Below are 17,800 nucleotides of genomic sequence, written 5' to 3'. Positions count from 1 at the left end.
AGTGAGAAAACTTCAAACCGTCATGGACAGGATTTGAACCTGTGCGGGGAGACCCCATTGGATTTCGAGTCCAACGCCTTAACCACTCGGCCACCATGACACTGAAACCGATATTCCTCTAACAGGTATCTGAGTTTCCTAGTCTATTCCAATATCTCAAAATTCCTTATAAACGTCACAAAAATACGTGAGAACAAATCAAAGGATAAGATTTTACTCTGTGTGGATATACCCCATTCGATATCAAGTCGAATGCCTTAACTACTCGGCCACCATGACACTGTCACCTACGTTCCTCTAACATATCTGAGTCTCTTAGTCTCATCCAATAACTCAAAATGCTTCGTAAACATCTCAAAAATATGTGAGAACACTTAAAACCATAATCGACAGGATTCCGATTCGAAATCAAGTCGAACGCCTGAACTACTTGGCCACCATGACACCTTGATCGATGTGTTCCTCTAACGAATATCTACGTTTATGAGTCCGGTCCATTAACATCAAAATTACGTATAAACTTCTCACAATAAGTGAGAAAACTTCAAACCGTCATGGACAGGATTTGAACCTGTGCGTGGAGACCCCATTGGATTTCAAGTCCAACGCCTTAACCACTCGGCCACCATGACACTGGAACCTATATTCCTCTCACATATCTGAGTTTCTTAGTATCATCCAATAACTCAAAATGCTTCGTGAACATCTCAAAAATATGTGAGAACACTTAAAACCATAATCGACAGGATTTGAATGTGCGTGGCCAATTCTGATTCCGATTGGAAATCAAGTCGAACGCCTGAACTACTTGGCCACCATGACACCTTGATCGATGTGTTCCTCTAACGAATATCTAAGTTTACTAGTCCGGTCCATTAACATCAAAATTAAGTATAAACTTCTCACAATAAGTGAGAAAACTTCAAACCGTCATGGACAGGATTTGAACCTGTGAGGGGAGACCCCATTGGATTTCAAGTCCAACGCCTTAACCACTCGGCCACCATGACACGGAAACTGATATTCCTCTAACAGGTATCTGAGTTACCTAGTCTATTCCAATATTTCAAAATTCCTTATAAACGTCACAAAAATACGTGAGAACAAATCAAAGGATAAGATTTTACTCTGTGTGGATATACCCCATTCGATATCAAGTCGAATGCCTTAACTACTCGGCCACCATGACTCCCTGCTGCATGTGTTCTTCTAGCGAATATCTAAGTTTATTCAATAACCTCAAATTACTTATAAACATCTCAAAAATACGTCAAAAACTCAAATCAGCTAACAACAGGATTTGAATGTGTATGACCATAACCAATTGGAAATCACATCTAACGCCTGAGCTACTTTGCCACCAGAATACCTTGATCCATGTGTTCCTCTAACGAATATCTAAGTGTATTAGTCCGGTCCATTAACCTCAAATTGCTTATAAACATTGAAAAAAGAAAGTGAGAGAACTTCAAAACATCATGGACAGGATTTGAACCTGTGCAGGGAGACCCCATTGGATTTCAAGTCCAACGCCTTAACCACTCTGCCACCATGACACTGTCACCTACGTTCCTCTAACATATCTGAGTTTCTTAGTCTCATCCAATAACTCAAAATGCTTCGTAAACATCTCAAAAATATGTGAGAACACTTAAAACCATAATCGACAGGATTTGAATGTGCGTGGCCAATTCTGATTACGATTAGAAATCAAGTCGAACGCCTGAACTACTTGGCCACCATGACACCTTGATCGATGTGTTCCTCTAACGAATATCTAAGTTTATCAGTCCGGTCCATTAACATCAAAATTACGTATAAACTTCTCACAATAAGTGAGAAAACTTCAAACCGTCATGGACAGGATTTGAACCTGTGCGGGGAGACCCCATTGGATTTCGAGTCCAACGCCTTAACCACTCGGCCACCATGACACTGAAACCGATATTCCTCTAACAGGTATCTGAGTTTCCTAGTCTATTCCAATATCTCAAAATTCCTTATAAACGTCACAAAAATACGTGAGAACAAATCAAAGGATAAGATTTTACTCTGTGTGGATATACCCCATTCGATATCAAGTCGAATGCCTTAACTACTCGGCCACCATGACACTGTCACCTACGTTCCTCTAACATATCTGAGTCTCTTAGTCTCATCCAATAACTCAAAATGCTTCGTAAACATCTCAAAAATATGTGAGAACACTTAAAACCATAATCGACAGGATTCCGATTGGAAATCAAGTCGAACGCCTGAACTACTTGGCCACCATGACACCTTGATCGATGTGTTCCTCTAACGAATATCTACGTTTATGAGTCCGGTCCATTAACATCAAAATTACGTATAAACTTCTCACAATAAGTGAGAAAACTTCAAACCGTCATGGACAGGATTTGAACCTGTGCGTGGAGACCCCATTGGATTTCAAGTCCAACGCCTTAACCACTCGGCCACCATGACACTGGAACCTATATTCCTCTCACATATCTGAGTTTCTTAGTATCATCCAATAACTCAAAATGCTTCGTGAACATCTCAAAAATATGTGAGAACACTTAAAACCATAATCGACAGGATTTGAATGTGCGTGGCCAATTCTGATTCCGATTGGAAATCAAGTCAAACGCCTGAACTACTTGGCCACCATGACACCTTGATCGATGTGTTCCTCTAACGAATATCTAAGTTTACTAGTCCGGTCCATTAACATCAAAATTAAGTATAAACTTCTCACAATAAGTGAGAAAAATTCAAACCGTCATGGACAGGATTTGAACCTGTGAGGGGAGACCCCATTGGATTTCAAGTCCAACGCCTTAACCACTCGGCCACCATGACACGGAAACTGATATTCCTCTAACAGGTATCTGAGTTACCTAGTCTATTCCAATATTTCAAAATTCCTTATAAACGTCACAAAAATACGTGAGAACAAATCAAAGGATAAGATTTTACTCTGTGTGGATATACCCCATTCGATATCAAGTCGAATGCCTTAACTACTCGGCCACCATGACTCCCTGCTGCATGTGTTCTTCTAGCGAATATCTAAGTTTATTCAATAACCTCAAATTACTTATAAACATCTCAAAAATACGTCAAAAACTCAAATCAGCTAACAACAGGATTTGAATGTGTATGACCATAACCAATTGGAAATCACATCTAACGCCTGAGCTACTTTGCCACCAGAATACCTTGATCCATGTGTTCCTCTAACGAATATCTAAGTGTATTAGTCCGGTCCATTAACCTCAAATTGCTTATAAACATTGAAAAAAGAAAGTGAGAGAACTTCAAAACATCATGGACAGGATTTGAACCTGTGCAGGGAGACCCCATTGGATTTCAAGTCCAACGCCTTAACCACTCTGCCACCATGACACTGTCACCTACGTTCCTCTAACATATCTGAGTTTCTTAGTCTCATCCAATAACTCAAAATGCTTCGTAAACATCTCAAAAATATGTGAGAACACTTAAAACCATAATCGACAGGATTTGAATGTGCGTGGCCAATTCTGATTACGATTAGAAATCAAGTCGAACGCCTGAACTACTTGGCCACCATGACACCTTGATCGATGTGTTCCTCTAACGAATATCTAAGTTTATCAGTCCGGTCCATTAACATCAAAATTACGTATAAACTTCTCACAATAAGTGAGAAAACTTCAAACCGTCATGGACAGGATTTGAACCTGTGCGGGGAGACCCCATTGGATTTCGAGTCCAACGCCTTAACCACTCGGCCACCATGACACTGAAACCGATATTCCTCTAACAGATATCTGAGTTTCTAAGTCTCATCCAATAACTCAAAATGCTTCGTAAACATCTCAAAAATATGTGAGAACACTTAAAACCATCATCGACAGGATTTGAATGTGCGTGGCCAATTCTGATTCCGATTGGAAATCAAGTCGAACGCCTGAACTACTTGGCCACCATGACACCTTGATCGATGTGTTCCTCTAACGAATATCTAAGTTTACTAGTCCGGTCCATTAACATCAAAATTAAGTATAAACTTCTCACAATAAGTGAGAAAACTTCAAACCGTCATGGACAGGATTTGAACCTGTGAGGGGAGACCCCATTGGATTTCAAGTCCAACGCCTTAACCACTCGGCCACCATGACACGGAAACTGATATTCCTCTAACAGGTATCTGAGTTACCTAGTCTATTCCAATATTTCAAAATTCCTTATAAACGTCACAAAAATACGTGAGAACAAATCAAAGGATAAGATTTTACTCTGTGTGGATATACCCCATTCGATATCAAGTCGAATGCCTTAACTACTCGGCCACCATGACTCCCTGCTGCATGTGTTCTTCTAGCGAATATCTAAGTTTATTCAATAACCTCAAATTACTTATAAACATCTCAAAAATACGTCAAAAACTCAAATCAGCTAACAACAGGATTTGAATGTGTATGACCATAACCAATTGGAAATCACATCTAACGCCTGAGCTACTTTGCCACCAGAATACCTTGATCCATGTGTTCCTCTAACGAATATCTAAGTGTATTAGTCCGGTCCATTAACCTCAAATTGCTTATAAACATTGAAAAAAGAAAGTGAGAGAACTTCAAAACATCATGGACAGGATTTGAACCTGTGCAGGGAGACCCCATTGGATTTCAAGTCCAACGCCTTAACCACTCTGCCACCATGACACTGTCACCTACGTTCCTCTAACATATCTGAGTTTCTTAGTCTCATCCAATAACTCAAAATGCTTCGTAAACATCTCAAAAATATGTGAGAACACTTAAAACCATAATCGACAGGATTTGAATGTGCGTGGCCAATTCTGATTACGATTAGAAATCAAGTCGAACGCCTGAACTACTTGGCCACCATGACACCTTGATCGATGTGTTCCTCTAACGAATATCTAAGTTTATCAGTCCGGTCCATTAACATCAAAATTACGTATAAACTTCTCACAATAAGTGAGAAAACTTCAAACCGTCATGGACAGGATTTGAACCTGTGCGGGGAGACCCCATTGGATTTCGAGTCCAACGCCTTAACCACTCGGCCACCATGACACTGAAACCGATATTCCTCTAACAGATATCTGAGTTTCTAAGTCTCATCCAATAACTCAAAATGCTTCGTAAACATCTCAAAAATATGTGAGAACACTTAAAACCATCATCGACAGGATTTGAATGTGCGTGGCCAATTCTGATTCCGATTGGAAATCAAGTCGAACGCCTGAACTACTTGGCCACCATGACACCTTGATCGATGTGTTCCTCTAAAGAATATCTAAGTTTACTAGTCCGGTCCATTAACATCAAAATTAAGTATAAACTTCTCACAATAAGTGAGAAAACTTAAAACCGTCATGGACAGGATTTGAACCTGTGCGTGGAGACCCCATTGGATTTCGAGTCCAATACCTTAACCACTCGGCCACCATGACACGGAAACTGATATTCCTCTAACAGGTAGCTGAGTTTCCTAGTCTATTCCAATATCTCAAAATTCCTTATAAACGTCACAAAAATACGAGAGAACAAATCAAAGGATAAGATTTTACTCTGTGTGGATATACCCCATTCGATATCAAGTCGAATGCCTTAACTACTCGGCCACCATGACTCCCTGCTGCATGTGTTCTTCTAGCGAATATCTAAGTTTATTCAATAACCTCAAATTACTTATAAACATCTCAAAAATACTTGAAAAACTCAAATCAGCTAACAACAGGATTTGAATGTGTATGACCATAACCAATTGGAAATCACATCTAACGCCTGAACTACTTGGCCGCCAGAATACCTTGATCCATGTGTTCCTCTAACGAATATCTAAGTTTACTAGTCCGGTCCATTAACATCAAAATTAAGTATAAACTTCTCACAATAAGTGAGAAAACTTAAAACCGTCATGGACAGGATTTGAACCTGTGCGGGGAGACCCCATTGGATTTCGAGTCCAACGCCTTAACCACTCGGCCACCATGACACGGAAACTGATATTCCTCTAACAGGTAGCTGAGTTTCCTAGTCTATTCCAATATCTCAAAATTCCTTATAAACGTCACAAAAATACGAGAGAACAAATCAAAGGATAAGATTTTACTCTGTGTGGATATACCCCATTCGATATCAAGTCGAATGCCTTAACTACTCGGCCACCATGACTCCCTGCTGCATGTGTTCTTCTAGCGAATATCTAAGTTTATTCAATAACCTCAAATTACGTATAAACATCTCAAAAATACGTGAAAAACTCAAATCAGCTAACAACAGGATTTGAATGTGTATGACCATAACAAATTGGAAATCACATCTAACGCCTGAACTACTTGGCCACCAGAATACCTTGATCCATGCGTTCCTCTAACGAATATCTAAATGTATTAGTCCGGTCCATTAACCTCAAATTACTTATAAACATTGAAAAAAGAAAGTGAGAGAACTTCAAAACGTCATGGACAGGATTTGAACCTGTGCAGAGAGACCCCATTTGATTTCAAGTCCAACGCCTTAACCACTCTGCCACCATGACACTGTCACTTACGTTCCTCTAACATATCTGAGTTTTTTAGTCTCATCCAATAACTCAAAATGCTTCGTAAACATCTCAAAAATATGTGAGAACACTTAAAACCATAATCGACAGGATTTGAATGTGCGTGGCCAATTCTGATTCCGATTGGAAATCAAGTCGAACGCCTGAACTACTTGGCCACCATGACACCTTGATTGATGTGTTCCTCTAACGAATATCTAAGTTTATTAGTCCGGTCCATTAACATCAAAATTACGTATAAACTTCTCACAATAAGTGAGAAAACTTCAAACCGTCATGGACAGGATTTGAACCTGTGCTGGGAGACCCCATTGGATTTCGAGTCCAACGCCTTAACCACTCGGCCACCATGACACTGAAACCGATATTCCTCTAACAGGTATCTGAGTTTCTAAGTCTCATCCAATAACTCAAAATGCTTCGTAAACATCTCAAAAATATGTGAGAACACTTAAAACCATCATCGACAGGATTTGAATGTGTGTGGCAAATCCCGATTGGAAATCAAGTCGAACGCCTGAACTTCTTGGCCACCATGACACCTTGATCCATGTGTTCCTCTAACGAATATCTAAGTTTACTAGTCCGGTCCATTAACATCAAAATTAAGTATAAACTTCTCACAATAAGTGAGAAAACTTAAAACCGTCATGGACAGGATTTGAACCTGTGCGGGGAGACCCCATTGGATTTCGAGTCCAACGCCTTAACCACTCGGCCACCATGACACGGAAACTGATGTTCCTCTAACAGGTATCTGAGTTTCCTAGTCTATTCCAATATCTCAAAATTCCTTATAAACGTCACAATACGTGAGAACAAATCAAAGGATAAGATTTTACTCTGTGTGGATATACCCCATTCGATATCAAGTCGAATGCCTTAACTACTCGGCCACCATGACTCCCTGCTGCATGTGTTCTTCTAGCGAATATCTAAGATTATTCAATAACCTCAAATTACTTATAAACATCTCAAAAATACGTGAAAAACTCAAATCAGCTAACAACAGGATTTGAATGTGTATGACCATAGGTGGGACAAAGTCATTGTTATGCAAGTCCAAGTCGAGTCGCAATTCATCAAATTCATGACTCGAGTCTGACTCGAGTCCAAGTCACATGACTCGAGTCCACATCTCATAGGTGGGACAAAGTCATTGTTATGCAAGTCCAAGTCGAGTCGCAAGTCATCAAATTCATGACTCGAGTCTGACTCGAGTCCAAGTCACATGACTCGAGTCCACACCTCTGTGTATGACCATAACCAATTGGAAATCACATCTAACGCCTGAACTACTTGGCCACCAGAATACCTTGATCCATGTGTTCCTCTAACGAATATCTAAGTGTATTAGTCCGGTCCATTAACCTCAAATTGCTTATAAACATTGAAAAAAGAAAGTGAGAGAACTTCAAAACGTCATGGACAGGATTTGAACCTGAGCGGGGAGACCCCATTTGATTTCAAGTCCAACGCCTTAACCACTCGGCCACCATGACACTGTCACCTACGTTCCTCTAACATATCTGAGTTTCTTAGTCTCATCCAATAACTCAAAATGCTTCGTAAACATCTCAAAAATATGTGAGAACACTTAAAACCATCATCGACAGGATTTGAATGTGTGTGGCCATTTCCGATTGGAAACCAAGTCGAACGCCTGAACTACTTGGCCACCATGACACCTTGATCCATGTGTTCCTCTAACAAATATCTAAGTTTTTTAGTCCGGTCCATTAACATCAAAATTACGTATAAACTTCTCACAATAAGTAAGAAAAATTCAAACCGTCATGGACAGGATTTGAACATGTGCGGGGAGACAACATTGGATTTTGAGTCCAACGCCTTAACCACTCGGCCACCATGACACTGAAACTTATCTTCCTCTAACAGATATCTAAGTTTCCTCGTCTATTCCAAAATCTCGAAATTCCTTATGAACGTCACAAAAATACGTGAGAACACTTCAAAGCTTCCAAGGAGAAGCTTTTAATCTGTGTGGATATACCCCATTCGAAATCAAGTCGAATGTCTTAACTACTCGGCCACCATGACACTGGTACCTATATTCCTCTAACATATCTGAGTTTCTTAGTCTCATCCAATAACTCAAAATGCTTCGTAAACATCTCAAAAATATGTGAGAACACTTAAAACCATCATCGACAGGATTTAGAATGTGTGTGGCCAATCCCAATTGGAAATCAAGTCAAACGCCTGAACTACTTGGCCACCATGACACCTTGATCCATGTGTTCCTCTAACGAATATCTAAGTTTATTAGTCCGGTCCATTAACATCAAAATTAAGAATAGACTTCTCACAATAAGTGAGAAAACTTCAAACCGTCATGGACAGGATTTGAACCTGTGCGGGGAGACCCCATTGGATTTCGAGTCCAACGCCTTAACCACTCGGCCACCATGACACGGAAACTGATATTCCTCTAACAGGTATCTGAGTTTCTAAGTCTCATCCAATAACTCAAAATGCTTCGTAAACATCTCAAAAATATGTGAGAACACTTAAAACCATCATCGACAGGATTTGAATGTGTGTGGCCAATCCCGATTGGAAATCAAGTCAAACGCCTGAACGACTTTGCCACCAGAATACCTTGATACTTGTGTTCCTCTAACGAATATCTAAGTGTATTAGTCCGGTCCATTAACCTCAAATTGCTTATAAACATTGAAAAAAGAAAGTGAGAGAACTTCAAAACATCATGGACAGGATTTGAACCTGTGCAGGGAGACCCCATTGGATTTCAAGTCCAACGCCTTAACCACTCGGCCACCATGACACTGAAACTGATATTCCTCTAACAGGTATCTGAGTTTCCTAGGCTATTCCAATATCTCAAAATTCCTTATAAACGTCACAAAAATACGTGAGAACACTTCAAAGGATAAGATTTGAATCTGTGTGGATATACCCCATTCGATATCAAGTCGAATGCCTTAACTACTCGGCCACCATGAAGACCCTGATGCATGTGTTCTTCTAGCGAATATCTAAGTTTATTCAATAACCTCAAATTACTTATAAACATCTCAAAAATACGTGAAAAACGCAAATCGGCTAACAACAGGATTTGAATGTGTATGACCATACCCAATTGGAAATCAAGTCTAACGCCTGAACTACTTGGCCACCAGAATACCTTGAAACTTGTGTTCCTCTAACGAATATCTAAGTGTATTAGTCCGGTCCATTAACCTCAAATTGTTTATAAACATTGAAAAAAGAAAGTGAGAGAACTTCAAAACGTCATAGACAGGATTTGAACCTGTGCGGGGAGACCCCATTGGATTTCAAGTCCAACGCCTTAACCACTCGGCCACCATGACACTGTCACCTACGTTCCTCTAACATATCTGAGTTTCTTAGTCTCATCCAATAACTCCAAATGCTTCGTAAACATCTCAAAAATATGTGAGAACACTTAAAACCATCATCGACAGGATTTGAATGTGTGTGGCCATTTCCGATTGGAAACCAAGTCGAACGCCTGAACTACTTGGCCACCATGACACCTTGATCCATGTGTTCCTCTAACGAATATCTAAGTTTATTAGTCCGGTCCATTAACATCAAAATTACGTATAAACTTCTCACAATAAGTAAGAAAAATTCAAACCGTCATGGACAGGATTTGAACATGTGCAGGGAGACAACATTGGATTTTGAGTCCAACGCCTTAACCACTCGGCCACCATGACACTGAAACTTATCTTCCTCTAACAGATATCTAAGTTTCCTCGTCTATTCAAAAATCTCGAAATTCCTTATGAACGTCACAAAAATACGTGAGAACACTTCAAAGCTTCCAAGGATAAGCTTTTAATCTGTGTGGATATACCCCATTCGAAATCAAGTCGAATGTCTTAACTACTCGGCCACCATGACACTGGTACCTATATTCCTCTAACATATCTGAGTTTCTTAGTCTCATCCAATAACTCAAAATGCTTCGTAAACATCTCAAAAATATGTGAGAACACTTAAAACCATCATCGACAGGATTTAGAATGTGTGTGGCCAATCCCAATTGGAAATCAAGTCAAACGCCTGAACTACTTGGCCACCATGACACCTTGATCCATGTGTTCCTCTAACGAATATCTAAGTTTATTAGTCCGGTCCATTAACATCAAAATTAAGAATAGACTTCTCACAATAAGTGAGAAAACTTCAAACCGTCATGGACAGGATTTGAACCTGTGCGGAGAGACCCCATTGGATTTCGAGTCCAACGCCTTAACCACTCGGCCACCATGACACTGAAAGCGATATTCCTCTAACAGGTATCTGAGTTTCTAAGTCTCATCCAATAACTCAAAATGCTTCGTAAACATCTCAAAAATATGTGAGAACACTTAAAACCATCATCGACAGGATTTGAATGTGTGTGGCCAATCCCGATTGGAAATCAAGTCAAACGCCTGAACTACTTTGCCACCAGAATACCTTGATATTTGTGTTCCTCTAACGAATATCTAAGTGTATTAGTCCGGTCCATTAACCTCAAATTGCTTATAAACATTGAAAAAAGAAAGTGAGAGAACTTCAAAACGTCATGGACAGGATTTGAACCTGTGCGGGGAGACCCCATTGGATTTCAAGTCCAACGCCTTAACCACTCGGCCACCATGACACTGAAACTGATATTCCTCTAACAGGTATCTGAGTTTCCTAGGCTATTCCAATATCTCAAAATTCCTTATAAACGTCACAAAAATACGTGAGAACACTTCAAAGGATAAGATTTGAATCTGTGTGGATATACCCCATTCGATATCAAGTCGAATGCCTTAACTACTCGGCCACCATGAAGACCCTGATGCATGTGTTCTTCTAGCGAATATCTAAGTTTATTCAATAACCTCAAATTACTTATAAACATCTCAAAAATACGTGAAAAACGCAAATCGGCTAACAACAGGATTTGAATGTGTATGACCATACCCAATTGGAAATCAAGTCTAACGCCTGAACTACTTGGCCACCAGAATACCTTGAAACTTGTGTTCCTCTAACGAATATCTAAGTGTATTAGTCCGGTCCATTAACCTCAAATTGCTTATAAACATTGAAAAAAGAAAGTGAGAGAACTTCAAAACGTCATAGACAGGATTTGAACCTGTGCGGGGAGACCCCATTGGATTTCAAGTCCAACGCCTTAACCACTCGGCCACCATGACACTGTCACCTACGTTCCTCTAACATATCTGAGTTTCTTAGTCTCATCCAATAACTCAAAATGCTTCGTAAACATCTCAAAAATATGTGAGAACACTTAAAACCATCATCGACAGGATTTGACTGTGTGTGGCCATTTCCGATTCCGATTGGAAATCAAGTCGAACGCCTGAACTACTTGGCCACCATGACACCTTGATCGATGTGTTCCTCTAACGAATATCTAAGTTTATCAGTCCGGTCCATTAACATCAAAATTACGTATAAACTTCTCACAATAAGTGAGAAAACTTCAAACCGTCATGGACAGGATTTGAACCTGTGCAGGGAGACACCATTGGATTTCGAGTCCAACGCCTTAACCACTCGGCCACCATGACACTGTCACCTAACGTTCCTCTAACATATCTGAGTTTCTTAGTCTCATCCAATAACTCAAAATGCTTCGTAAACATCTCAAAAATATGTGAGAACACTTAAAACCTTAGTCGGAAGGATTTGAATGTGTGTGGCCAATTCCGATTAGAAATCAAGTCGAACGCCTGAACTACTTGGCCACCATGACACCTTGATCCATATGTTCCTCTAACGAATATCTAAGTTTATTAGTCCGGTCCATTAACAGCAAAAATTACGTATAAACTTCTCACAATAAGTGAGAAAACCTCACACCGTCATGGACAGGATTTGCACCTGTGCCAGGAGACCCCATTGGATTTCGAGTCCAACACCTTAACCACTCGGCCACCATCACACTGAAACTTCTTTTCCTCTAACAGATATCTGAGTTTCCTAGTCTATTCCGAAATCTCGAAATTCCTTATAAACGTCACAAAAATACCATGACACCCTGATGCATGTGTTCTTCTAGCGAATATCTAAGTTTATTCAAAAACCTCAAATTACTCATAAACATTTCGATTTAAAGCTTTCGTGACTGCAGGGATTCATCTTCTTTGTTCTTTCGGAAAAGTCACGTAGAAGGGAAATAATAAAATAATACAAATAAAACAATAAAATACAATTCTAACGACGTTTCGGCCACAACGCAAGCAGCCGTCCTCAGGTGAAGAACAGGTCTGTCGGAAAGACAACTCATAAATATCTAAAAAATACGTGACAAAACTAAAATCCGCTTACAACATGATTTGAATATGTATGGCCATACCCGATTGGAATCACGTTTAATGCCTGAAAACAGCCCAAACAATTACCCAAACAATTACATCTTACGCATGTTGTCCGGCAGACTGGAGAGTATTCGTCGCACTCCTACTAAAGCTATCACATGGCTCACAAACTTAAACCTGGACACATAATTGACAAACACTTGCCATACGCCAGAAGATCATACTCAGAACCAGGACTGTCCTGGCTGAGTCGTGTTTCTCTGTTGGTGCATCAATCACAGACAGCATCCAAGCACCACCCACCTTCAAGCATCAGCTCAACGCTCACCTGTTCAGGCTGGGACACGAGGGCCTTTGAGCTAAGGGCTCCGCACTTCCGACATCTCGATCGAATGATGTGTCAAAAGCAAAGGGGGAGGCTGAGGTTCACTGGAAGTGGAATGCTGAAACTTTTTTTTCCGACGGGACTTAACGAACTTATTTTGTGCAGTTGTAAAATGTGAAAAAATGAGCGATAGCTCTAACAGGGCACGTGGAAGAATGAGGCAGAATTCTATACCACAGATAAGTGTGGACTTGACATAGCTTAGAATTGACATTAATTACACACGCACAGCGACACTGCTTGGTAACTCCACGTAACTGTACCACACTTGGCAACCGCCATTATGTCATTTCGCGCACACCCCCATAGTGACGTCACGTATACGTCAGGCATATTTATTTCGCACCGTCCGTAGCCAAGCTAATCGGAGGTGCGGCGCAAGGACATCAAACTACAGCGATACCTTGACTTTCGTCGCTTCGCTCTTTCGGCCGTTTTCAATAATAACCACATTTGTAATTTCGTCCACGTGGCTCTCTTTTTCATCCCCAAACCTTCCACGACGTTCGCGCCACGCATCATCTTTTTCGTTCAGTCTTTGAATAGAAGTCGTTCAGTGAGCATCTCTTATATTTGTGTTTATTCATGTATTATTAATACTATACTTATTTCTGTGATTATATTGTAAACAATTCATAGTTATTTTTGTGATAATCGTATAATACTACAGTGTTCATAGTTATATATAAAACACGTGTACAGTATTCATGTTGTGCTTATTTTCGTGATTACTGTAAAATATTAATTTTTGTACTTTAATATATTCATAATGGGTCCTAAGTATGGTGATAGTAAAGCTAAAATATCCCATAAGGTTCTCAATTTGCAAGAAAATCTTGACAAACGTAATTAGCAAGGTAGTTCCCCTGCTGATATAAGGGGCCGTCCATAAATGATGTCACGCGATTTTGGACGATTTTAACCCTCACCCCCTCGTCATCAGGTTTCACAAAAGATCAGACACCCCCTCAAATATGACGTCACAAAGCTCTGCCCCGCCCCCCATAAAAAAGCATGCTTCAAATCGTTTCAAACTATTGTCATTGTAGTGCGTATTTAATGTGGCGCTGCACTCTGATATTGTAGAATAAAACATTTATTAAAAAATCTATTTCATTAAGTAGAACGTGTCTATATCTATTTAAAGTTGCGCATTTTGATGTGACGTCACATTTCTCAACCCCCCCCCCCCATCGTCACAAATGTCTGACCCCCCCCCCCCCCTAGGTGCCTGACGTCATTTATGGACGGCCCCTAAGTCGCAAGCTCGGCGTACCCCACACAACGGGACAATTCTGAAGAATAAAGCTAGTGGAAATCAAAAACGCTACGCCAGTGCATACCAAACTCATTAGAAAACGGCACATTTTTATTGGTGAATAAAAATATTTTAAGGTATCATTTTGTTTATTTATTTAGTTTTGCTTATTTATTTAGTTTTGCTTATTTATTTAGTTTTGTTTATTTGTCTTGTATTTGTTTATTTAGGTTTCGCACGCATGTGTTATATAGTTACTGTAGTTATTTGCACGTACGTTTTTATACTTACTGTAGTTATTTGCATGTACGTTTTTCGCGGGGCATAATACATTTGCAGGCTAAATAAAGGCTCTGCCTTGAAATTCGTCCATTTTTGACATTTGTCCATACTCTGGTTCCCAACCAGACGAAAGTGCAAGTACTCCTAGGGGTGCTCGTGACACAGATAACAAAATAAATCCCAACACGTAAAATATATTTTTTTAAAGACATACTATTCACTTATTTTTTATGTGATTTTTGAGTTATAGGAGGCTCATCTGCAATTTTAGTGTTTCAGTCCCCTTATGTGTATGGGTTTTCTCCGCGTACTCAAGTTTTCTTCTAATACAAATTATTAGTTGAACGGACCAAGACAGACCCGCCTATAAAAGAGTCCTGACACACATTTCACTCACACAATTTTATTTTAATCAGTGTTTTATTTTTGTCAATGGAAATGTTTTGGTAAATAGGCAGGACACATGAGAATGTTTTTGTCCTTCCAAATACTTATCCTGCTCGTGAATGGGATACAGCAAATTTACGTGTCCGATATATTTCGGCAAATGCTAGCATTCATAAAGGTGGCAATAAGCGTAACGTCAAAATAAGCTACACCTGATCAATTCATCACGGGAGAGGTGGATTGAGAAACGTTCCAAGTTGTGGGGTCAGAGGGCTGGAGGCCTGAACTTTAACTCTTTTTTTATTGGGCTCTACATTCATCATAAAACATAGAGTGTCGATACTCTCTTGTAAATGTCAATAAAACACACGTTTTCGGGGAATCAGCGACGACCAGCGCTGGAATCAGGTAACTTTCATGGGGAAACCAGAACAGAAAAAACCTTCCATTCCCCTTACAGCAATTCATGAAGGTAGCAAAGGTTGTGTGGTTTATATCGTTCAGTTTAACACGATATGAATACAGAGTCCTGCTCTCTCTGAAATAATATCGTCTTGTCTTTTAGGTGGGCTCCTATTGAGTATTAGACCTTGGGAAATTGGTTATGAATGACAAACTCCGTGACTTTCGCTTTAATGGGTAACCATTCATAATTATCAGTAGTGATTGTTATTCGATAAACATTAACCCACAGCAGGGCTACATTGCGGGCAGCGCAGCAAAAATACATTGTTAGACTGTACCTCAATGATCCTGCGTAAATACACTCCCCGCCTTCACCAACTCACACTTGACCAGAGTGGTGAAATATGGTAAAAAAAACCCCCACGACCCACATGGGCAGGCTCTGATCAAGCAGTGAATTGAGTGAGAATGACTGTCCATGGCTAACACCAGTGGCGATAAGTTGAACCAGTCCAGAGCAACCTCTTCCCCAACCCACAATGACCAGTTTAGCGAAATATGATAAGACGGCCAACGGCTGACAAGGCATGTGGAGGCCTTAATCCAGCAGCGAAATTGACAAAAGCGTAATTATACTAACCACATGGTCTGACATAAAAATATATAATTTTTAAAGAAAAGTATCTAATTACGGTACGAGTAATAAACGTTTGTCTCAGACGGAAATTAAAAGCCACCCACTCCAGCAAATTTACCGATACAAAAGCCAATATGCGTCGCGGTCTCCCTGCTCAATATAAGCAATGAGCAGTACTCGTGTCCCACTGGCAGACCAGAACTGAGATTGGAAATTTAACTCTTCCTTATGGCAGTGGTCGGTCTTTTACCAGTGCTTGAAAAATAAAAATGTACGAACCACTAAGCGTGGAGCGATTAACTACACCCAGCAACCAAGACATTATATTGTCACCATATGAGGTTGCAATTTAATAATCTCAATATTTTTTTGTCTTATTTTTAGCACCTAGTTTGTATTGTTTGTTTTTATTTAGTTGTGTTCAAAACTTGTTCAAAACTAAATAATGACAACCCTCACTGACTTTCAAGGCTCTAGAACGAGGAGGGTGCCACTACGTTATCGCAGTAGGGGGCGACATCTCCGAGCCACTGTGACGCCCTATCCTAGGCTCTATTTTTTTTAGATGCCCTCTTTCGGAATGGATTCTTCATCCATGCAACGATTGCCGTCGACGCAACCAATATAAACCGAGGAGTGGTGTGAAAAGGGATCTAAAAAATACACAACATCAACGTTTTTAAAAAGTGGCAAACGGAGTTACATTATTTCCTGCTCCCTTCTTCCATCGTCACCCCTTCCTCCTTAAATATACTGTTCCCGACCATTACCCCTACGGACGTATGTATGTTGAACTTCTTGAACGGAATGTAACCAACCGTGCTAATCGCGGTGGGGAAGCGAGCCCGGACACATCCCAATCGATGGGGAATGTATTGCCCGAGTTTGTTTCGCGTTGCCTGCTGGGTTTTTTTTCCCTTCCCCCTTTCATTAAAATCTACTTTGTATTCTGCCTTTCTTGAATGAGAATAAAAGCTTTTTTTTTTCAACATATATAAAAAATAAAAAAAGTTGCGGACGGCGATACCCGAACAAGACCCAGACGTGACATTTAACTGCGACCATCTTGAACCGCTCGCATGAAAAAAACGGGGCGGCTCGGGGGGTCACAGGGGCTCTTGTCGGGGCAGAATTTCGCTGCAGGAGAGGGACAGCAGGGACCCTCCCTGGCCCTCCCTGCTGTAGATGAGCAGCGAGTCCGCGGCGGCGTTACTGGAGTCCGAGTCCATAATCCGCAGGCTCTGCGTGCGTGTGCGTGTTGTGTGTGTGTGTCGTTGGTTGTGGTGGATGCCGGAATATATGGGGTGGGGTTTTGAGTGTTTTAGTTGGGAGGTGGGGGGGGCAAAGAAAGAAGAAGAACAGAAGGAGGGGAGGGAGGAAGAAGAGTTGGGTTTTTTCACTTAATTTCGTTAAATTCATGGTTCTTAAAATCAAGCCGTTATTTTTACTGCCATGCAATTAACATTTCTCAATAGCAGGCTGTGTGGAAAAGTCCAGCAACCGCTAGTGGGGATAAGAGGTCACTTGAAAGGATCTCAAAG

General features: G+C 40.4%; 1 protein-coding gene and 28 non-coding genes across 29 annotated transcripts in view; all 29 read right to left on the bottom strand.

Moving 5' to 3' along the window:
* Positions 1-18: 18 nt before the first annotated feature.
* On the bottom strand, positions 19-100 carry TRNAS-CGA (transfer RNA serine (anticodon CGA)). Its single transcript has one exon. It is a non-coding gene; the product is annotated as a tRNA-Ser (tRNA).
* Positions 101-550: 450 nt separating this feature from the next.
* On the bottom strand, positions 551-632 carry TRNAS-UGA (transfer RNA serine (anticodon UGA)). Its single transcript has one exon. It is a non-coding gene; the product is annotated as a tRNA-Ser (tRNA).
* A 296-nt stretch (positions 633-928) lies between these two features.
* Positions 929-1,010, bottom strand: TRNAS-UGA (transfer RNA serine (anticodon UGA)). The gene has a single exon. It is a non-coding gene; the product is annotated as a tRNA-Ser (tRNA).
* Positions 1,011-1,474: 464 nt separating this feature from the next.
* Positions 1,475-1,556, bottom strand: TRNAS-UGA (transfer RNA serine (anticodon UGA)). The gene has a single exon. It is a non-coding gene; the product is annotated as a tRNA-Ser (tRNA).
* A 296-nt stretch (positions 1,557-1,852) lies between these two features.
* Positions 1,853-1,934, bottom strand: TRNAS-CGA (transfer RNA serine (anticodon CGA)). Its single transcript has one exon. It is a non-coding gene; the product is annotated as a tRNA-Ser (tRNA).
* Positions 1,935-2,384: 450 nt separating this feature from the next.
* Positions 2,385-2,466, bottom strand: TRNAS-UGA (transfer RNA serine (anticodon UGA)). Its single transcript has one exon. It is a non-coding gene; the product is annotated as a tRNA-Ser (tRNA).
* A 296-nt stretch (positions 2,467-2,762) lies between these two features.
* On the bottom strand, positions 2,763-2,844 carry TRNAS-UGA (transfer RNA serine (anticodon UGA)). Its single transcript has one exon. It is a non-coding gene; the product is annotated as a tRNA-Ser (tRNA).
* A 464-nt stretch (positions 2,845-3,308) lies between these two features.
* On the bottom strand, positions 3,309-3,390 carry TRNAS-UGA (transfer RNA serine (anticodon UGA)). The gene has a single exon. It is a non-coding gene; the product is annotated as a tRNA-Ser (tRNA).
* A 296-nt stretch (positions 3,391-3,686) lies between these two features.
* On the bottom strand, positions 3,687-3,768 carry TRNAS-CGA (transfer RNA serine (anticodon CGA)). Its single transcript has one exon. It is a non-coding gene; the product is annotated as a tRNA-Ser (tRNA).
* A 298-nt stretch (positions 3,769-4,066) lies between these two features.
* On the bottom strand, positions 4,067-4,148 carry TRNAS-UGA (transfer RNA serine (anticodon UGA)). Its single transcript has one exon. It is a non-coding gene; the product is annotated as a tRNA-Ser (tRNA).
* Positions 4,149-4,612: 464 nt separating this feature from the next.
* TRNAS-UGA (transfer RNA serine (anticodon UGA)) lies at positions 4,613-4,694 on the bottom strand. Its single transcript has one exon. It is a non-coding gene; the product is annotated as a tRNA-Ser (tRNA).
* A 296-nt stretch (positions 4,695-4,990) lies between these two features.
* TRNAS-CGA (transfer RNA serine (anticodon CGA)) lies at positions 4,991-5,072 on the bottom strand. Its single transcript has one exon. It is a non-coding gene; the product is annotated as a tRNA-Ser (tRNA).
* Positions 5,073-5,370: 298 nt separating this feature from the next.
* TRNAS-CGA (transfer RNA serine (anticodon CGA)) lies at positions 5,371-5,452 on the bottom strand. The gene has a single exon. It is a non-coding gene; the product is annotated as a tRNA-Ser (tRNA).
* A 463-nt stretch (positions 5,453-5,915) lies between these two features.
* On the bottom strand, positions 5,916-5,997 carry TRNAS-CGA (transfer RNA serine (anticodon CGA)). Its single transcript has one exon. It is a non-coding gene; the product is annotated as a tRNA-Ser (tRNA).
* Positions 5,998-6,461: 464 nt separating this feature from the next.
* Positions 6,462-6,543, bottom strand: TRNAS-UGA (transfer RNA serine (anticodon UGA)). The gene has a single exon. It is a non-coding gene; the product is annotated as a tRNA-Ser (tRNA).
* A 296-nt stretch (positions 6,544-6,839) lies between these two features.
* TRNAS-CGA (transfer RNA serine (anticodon CGA)) lies at positions 6,840-6,921 on the bottom strand. Its single transcript has one exon. It is a non-coding gene; the product is annotated as a tRNA-Ser (tRNA).
* Positions 6,922-7,213: 292 nt separating this feature from the next.
* Positions 7,214-7,295, bottom strand: TRNAS-CGA (transfer RNA serine (anticodon CGA)). Its single transcript has one exon. It is a non-coding gene; the product is annotated as a tRNA-Ser (tRNA).
* Positions 7,296-7,987: 692 nt separating this feature from the next.
* On the bottom strand, positions 7,988-8,069 carry TRNAS-UGA (transfer RNA serine (anticodon UGA)). Its single transcript has one exon. It is a non-coding gene; the product is annotated as a tRNA-Ser (tRNA).
* Positions 8,070-8,359: 290 nt separating this feature from the next.
* TRNAL-CAA (transfer RNA leucine (anticodon CAA)) lies at positions 8,360-8,441 on the bottom strand. Its single transcript has one exon. It is a non-coding gene; the product is annotated as a tRNA-Leu (tRNA).
* Positions 8,442-8,919: 478 nt separating this feature from the next.
* Positions 8,920-9,001, bottom strand: TRNAS-CGA (transfer RNA serine (anticodon CGA)). The gene has a single exon. It is a non-coding gene; the product is annotated as a tRNA-Ser (tRNA).
* Positions 9,002-9,294: 293 nt separating this feature from the next.
* TRNAS-UGA (transfer RNA serine (anticodon UGA)) lies at positions 9,295-9,376 on the bottom strand. Its single transcript has one exon. It is a non-coding gene; the product is annotated as a tRNA-Ser (tRNA).
* A 465-nt stretch (positions 9,377-9,841) lies between these two features.
* TRNAS-UGA (transfer RNA serine (anticodon UGA)) lies at positions 9,842-9,923 on the bottom strand. Its single transcript has one exon. It is a non-coding gene; the product is annotated as a tRNA-Ser (tRNA).
* A 290-nt stretch (positions 9,924-10,213) lies between these two features.
* TRNAL-CAA (transfer RNA leucine (anticodon CAA)) lies at positions 10,214-10,295 on the bottom strand. The gene has a single exon. It is a non-coding gene; the product is annotated as a tRNA-Leu (tRNA).
* Positions 10,296-10,773: 478 nt separating this feature from the next.
* TRNAS-CGA (transfer RNA serine (anticodon CGA)) lies at positions 10,774-10,855 on the bottom strand. The gene has a single exon. It is a non-coding gene; the product is annotated as a tRNA-Ser (tRNA).
* Positions 10,856-11,148: 293 nt separating this feature from the next.
* Positions 11,149-11,230, bottom strand: TRNAS-UGA (transfer RNA serine (anticodon UGA)). Its single transcript has one exon. It is a non-coding gene; the product is annotated as a tRNA-Ser (tRNA).
* Positions 11,231-11,695: 465 nt separating this feature from the next.
* TRNAS-UGA (transfer RNA serine (anticodon UGA)) lies at positions 11,696-11,777 on the bottom strand. Its single transcript has one exon. It is a non-coding gene; the product is annotated as a tRNA-Ser (tRNA).
* Positions 11,778-12,073: 296 nt separating this feature from the next.
* TRNAS-CGA (transfer RNA serine (anticodon CGA)) lies at positions 12,074-12,155 on the bottom strand. Its single transcript has one exon. It is a non-coding gene; the product is annotated as a tRNA-Ser (tRNA).
* Positions 12,156-12,447: 292 nt separating this feature from the next.
* Positions 12,448-12,529, bottom strand: TRNAS-CGA (transfer RNA serine (anticodon CGA)). Its single transcript has one exon. It is a non-coding gene; the product is annotated as a tRNA-Ser (tRNA).
* Positions 12,530-16,724: 4,195 nt separating this feature from the next.
* The window catches only part of LOC144951620 (B-cadherin-like), a 33,210-nt gene continuing 32,134 nt past the window's right edge, over positions 16,725-17,800 (bottom strand). The window contains exon 18 of the mRNA XM_078881902.1: positions 16,725-17,500. Within this exon, the coding sequence (XP_078738028.1) occupies positions 17,366-17,500 (135 nt within the window). The 3' untranslated portion in view covers positions 16,725-17,365. The remainder of the gene's footprint in view (positions 17,501-17,800) is intronic.

This window comes from Lampetra fluviatilis, chromosome 63 (assembly GCF_964198595.1).
Source record: "Lampetra fluviatilis chromosome 63, kcLamFluv1.1, whole genome shotgun sequence".
Lineage (NCBI taxonomy): Eukaryota > Metazoa > Chordata > Hyperoartia > Petromyzontiformes > Petromyzontidae > Lampetra > Lampetra fluviatilis.
Note: the sequence above shows the minus strand (reverse complement) of the source record. Positions and strands in the feature narration are given on the sequence as shown.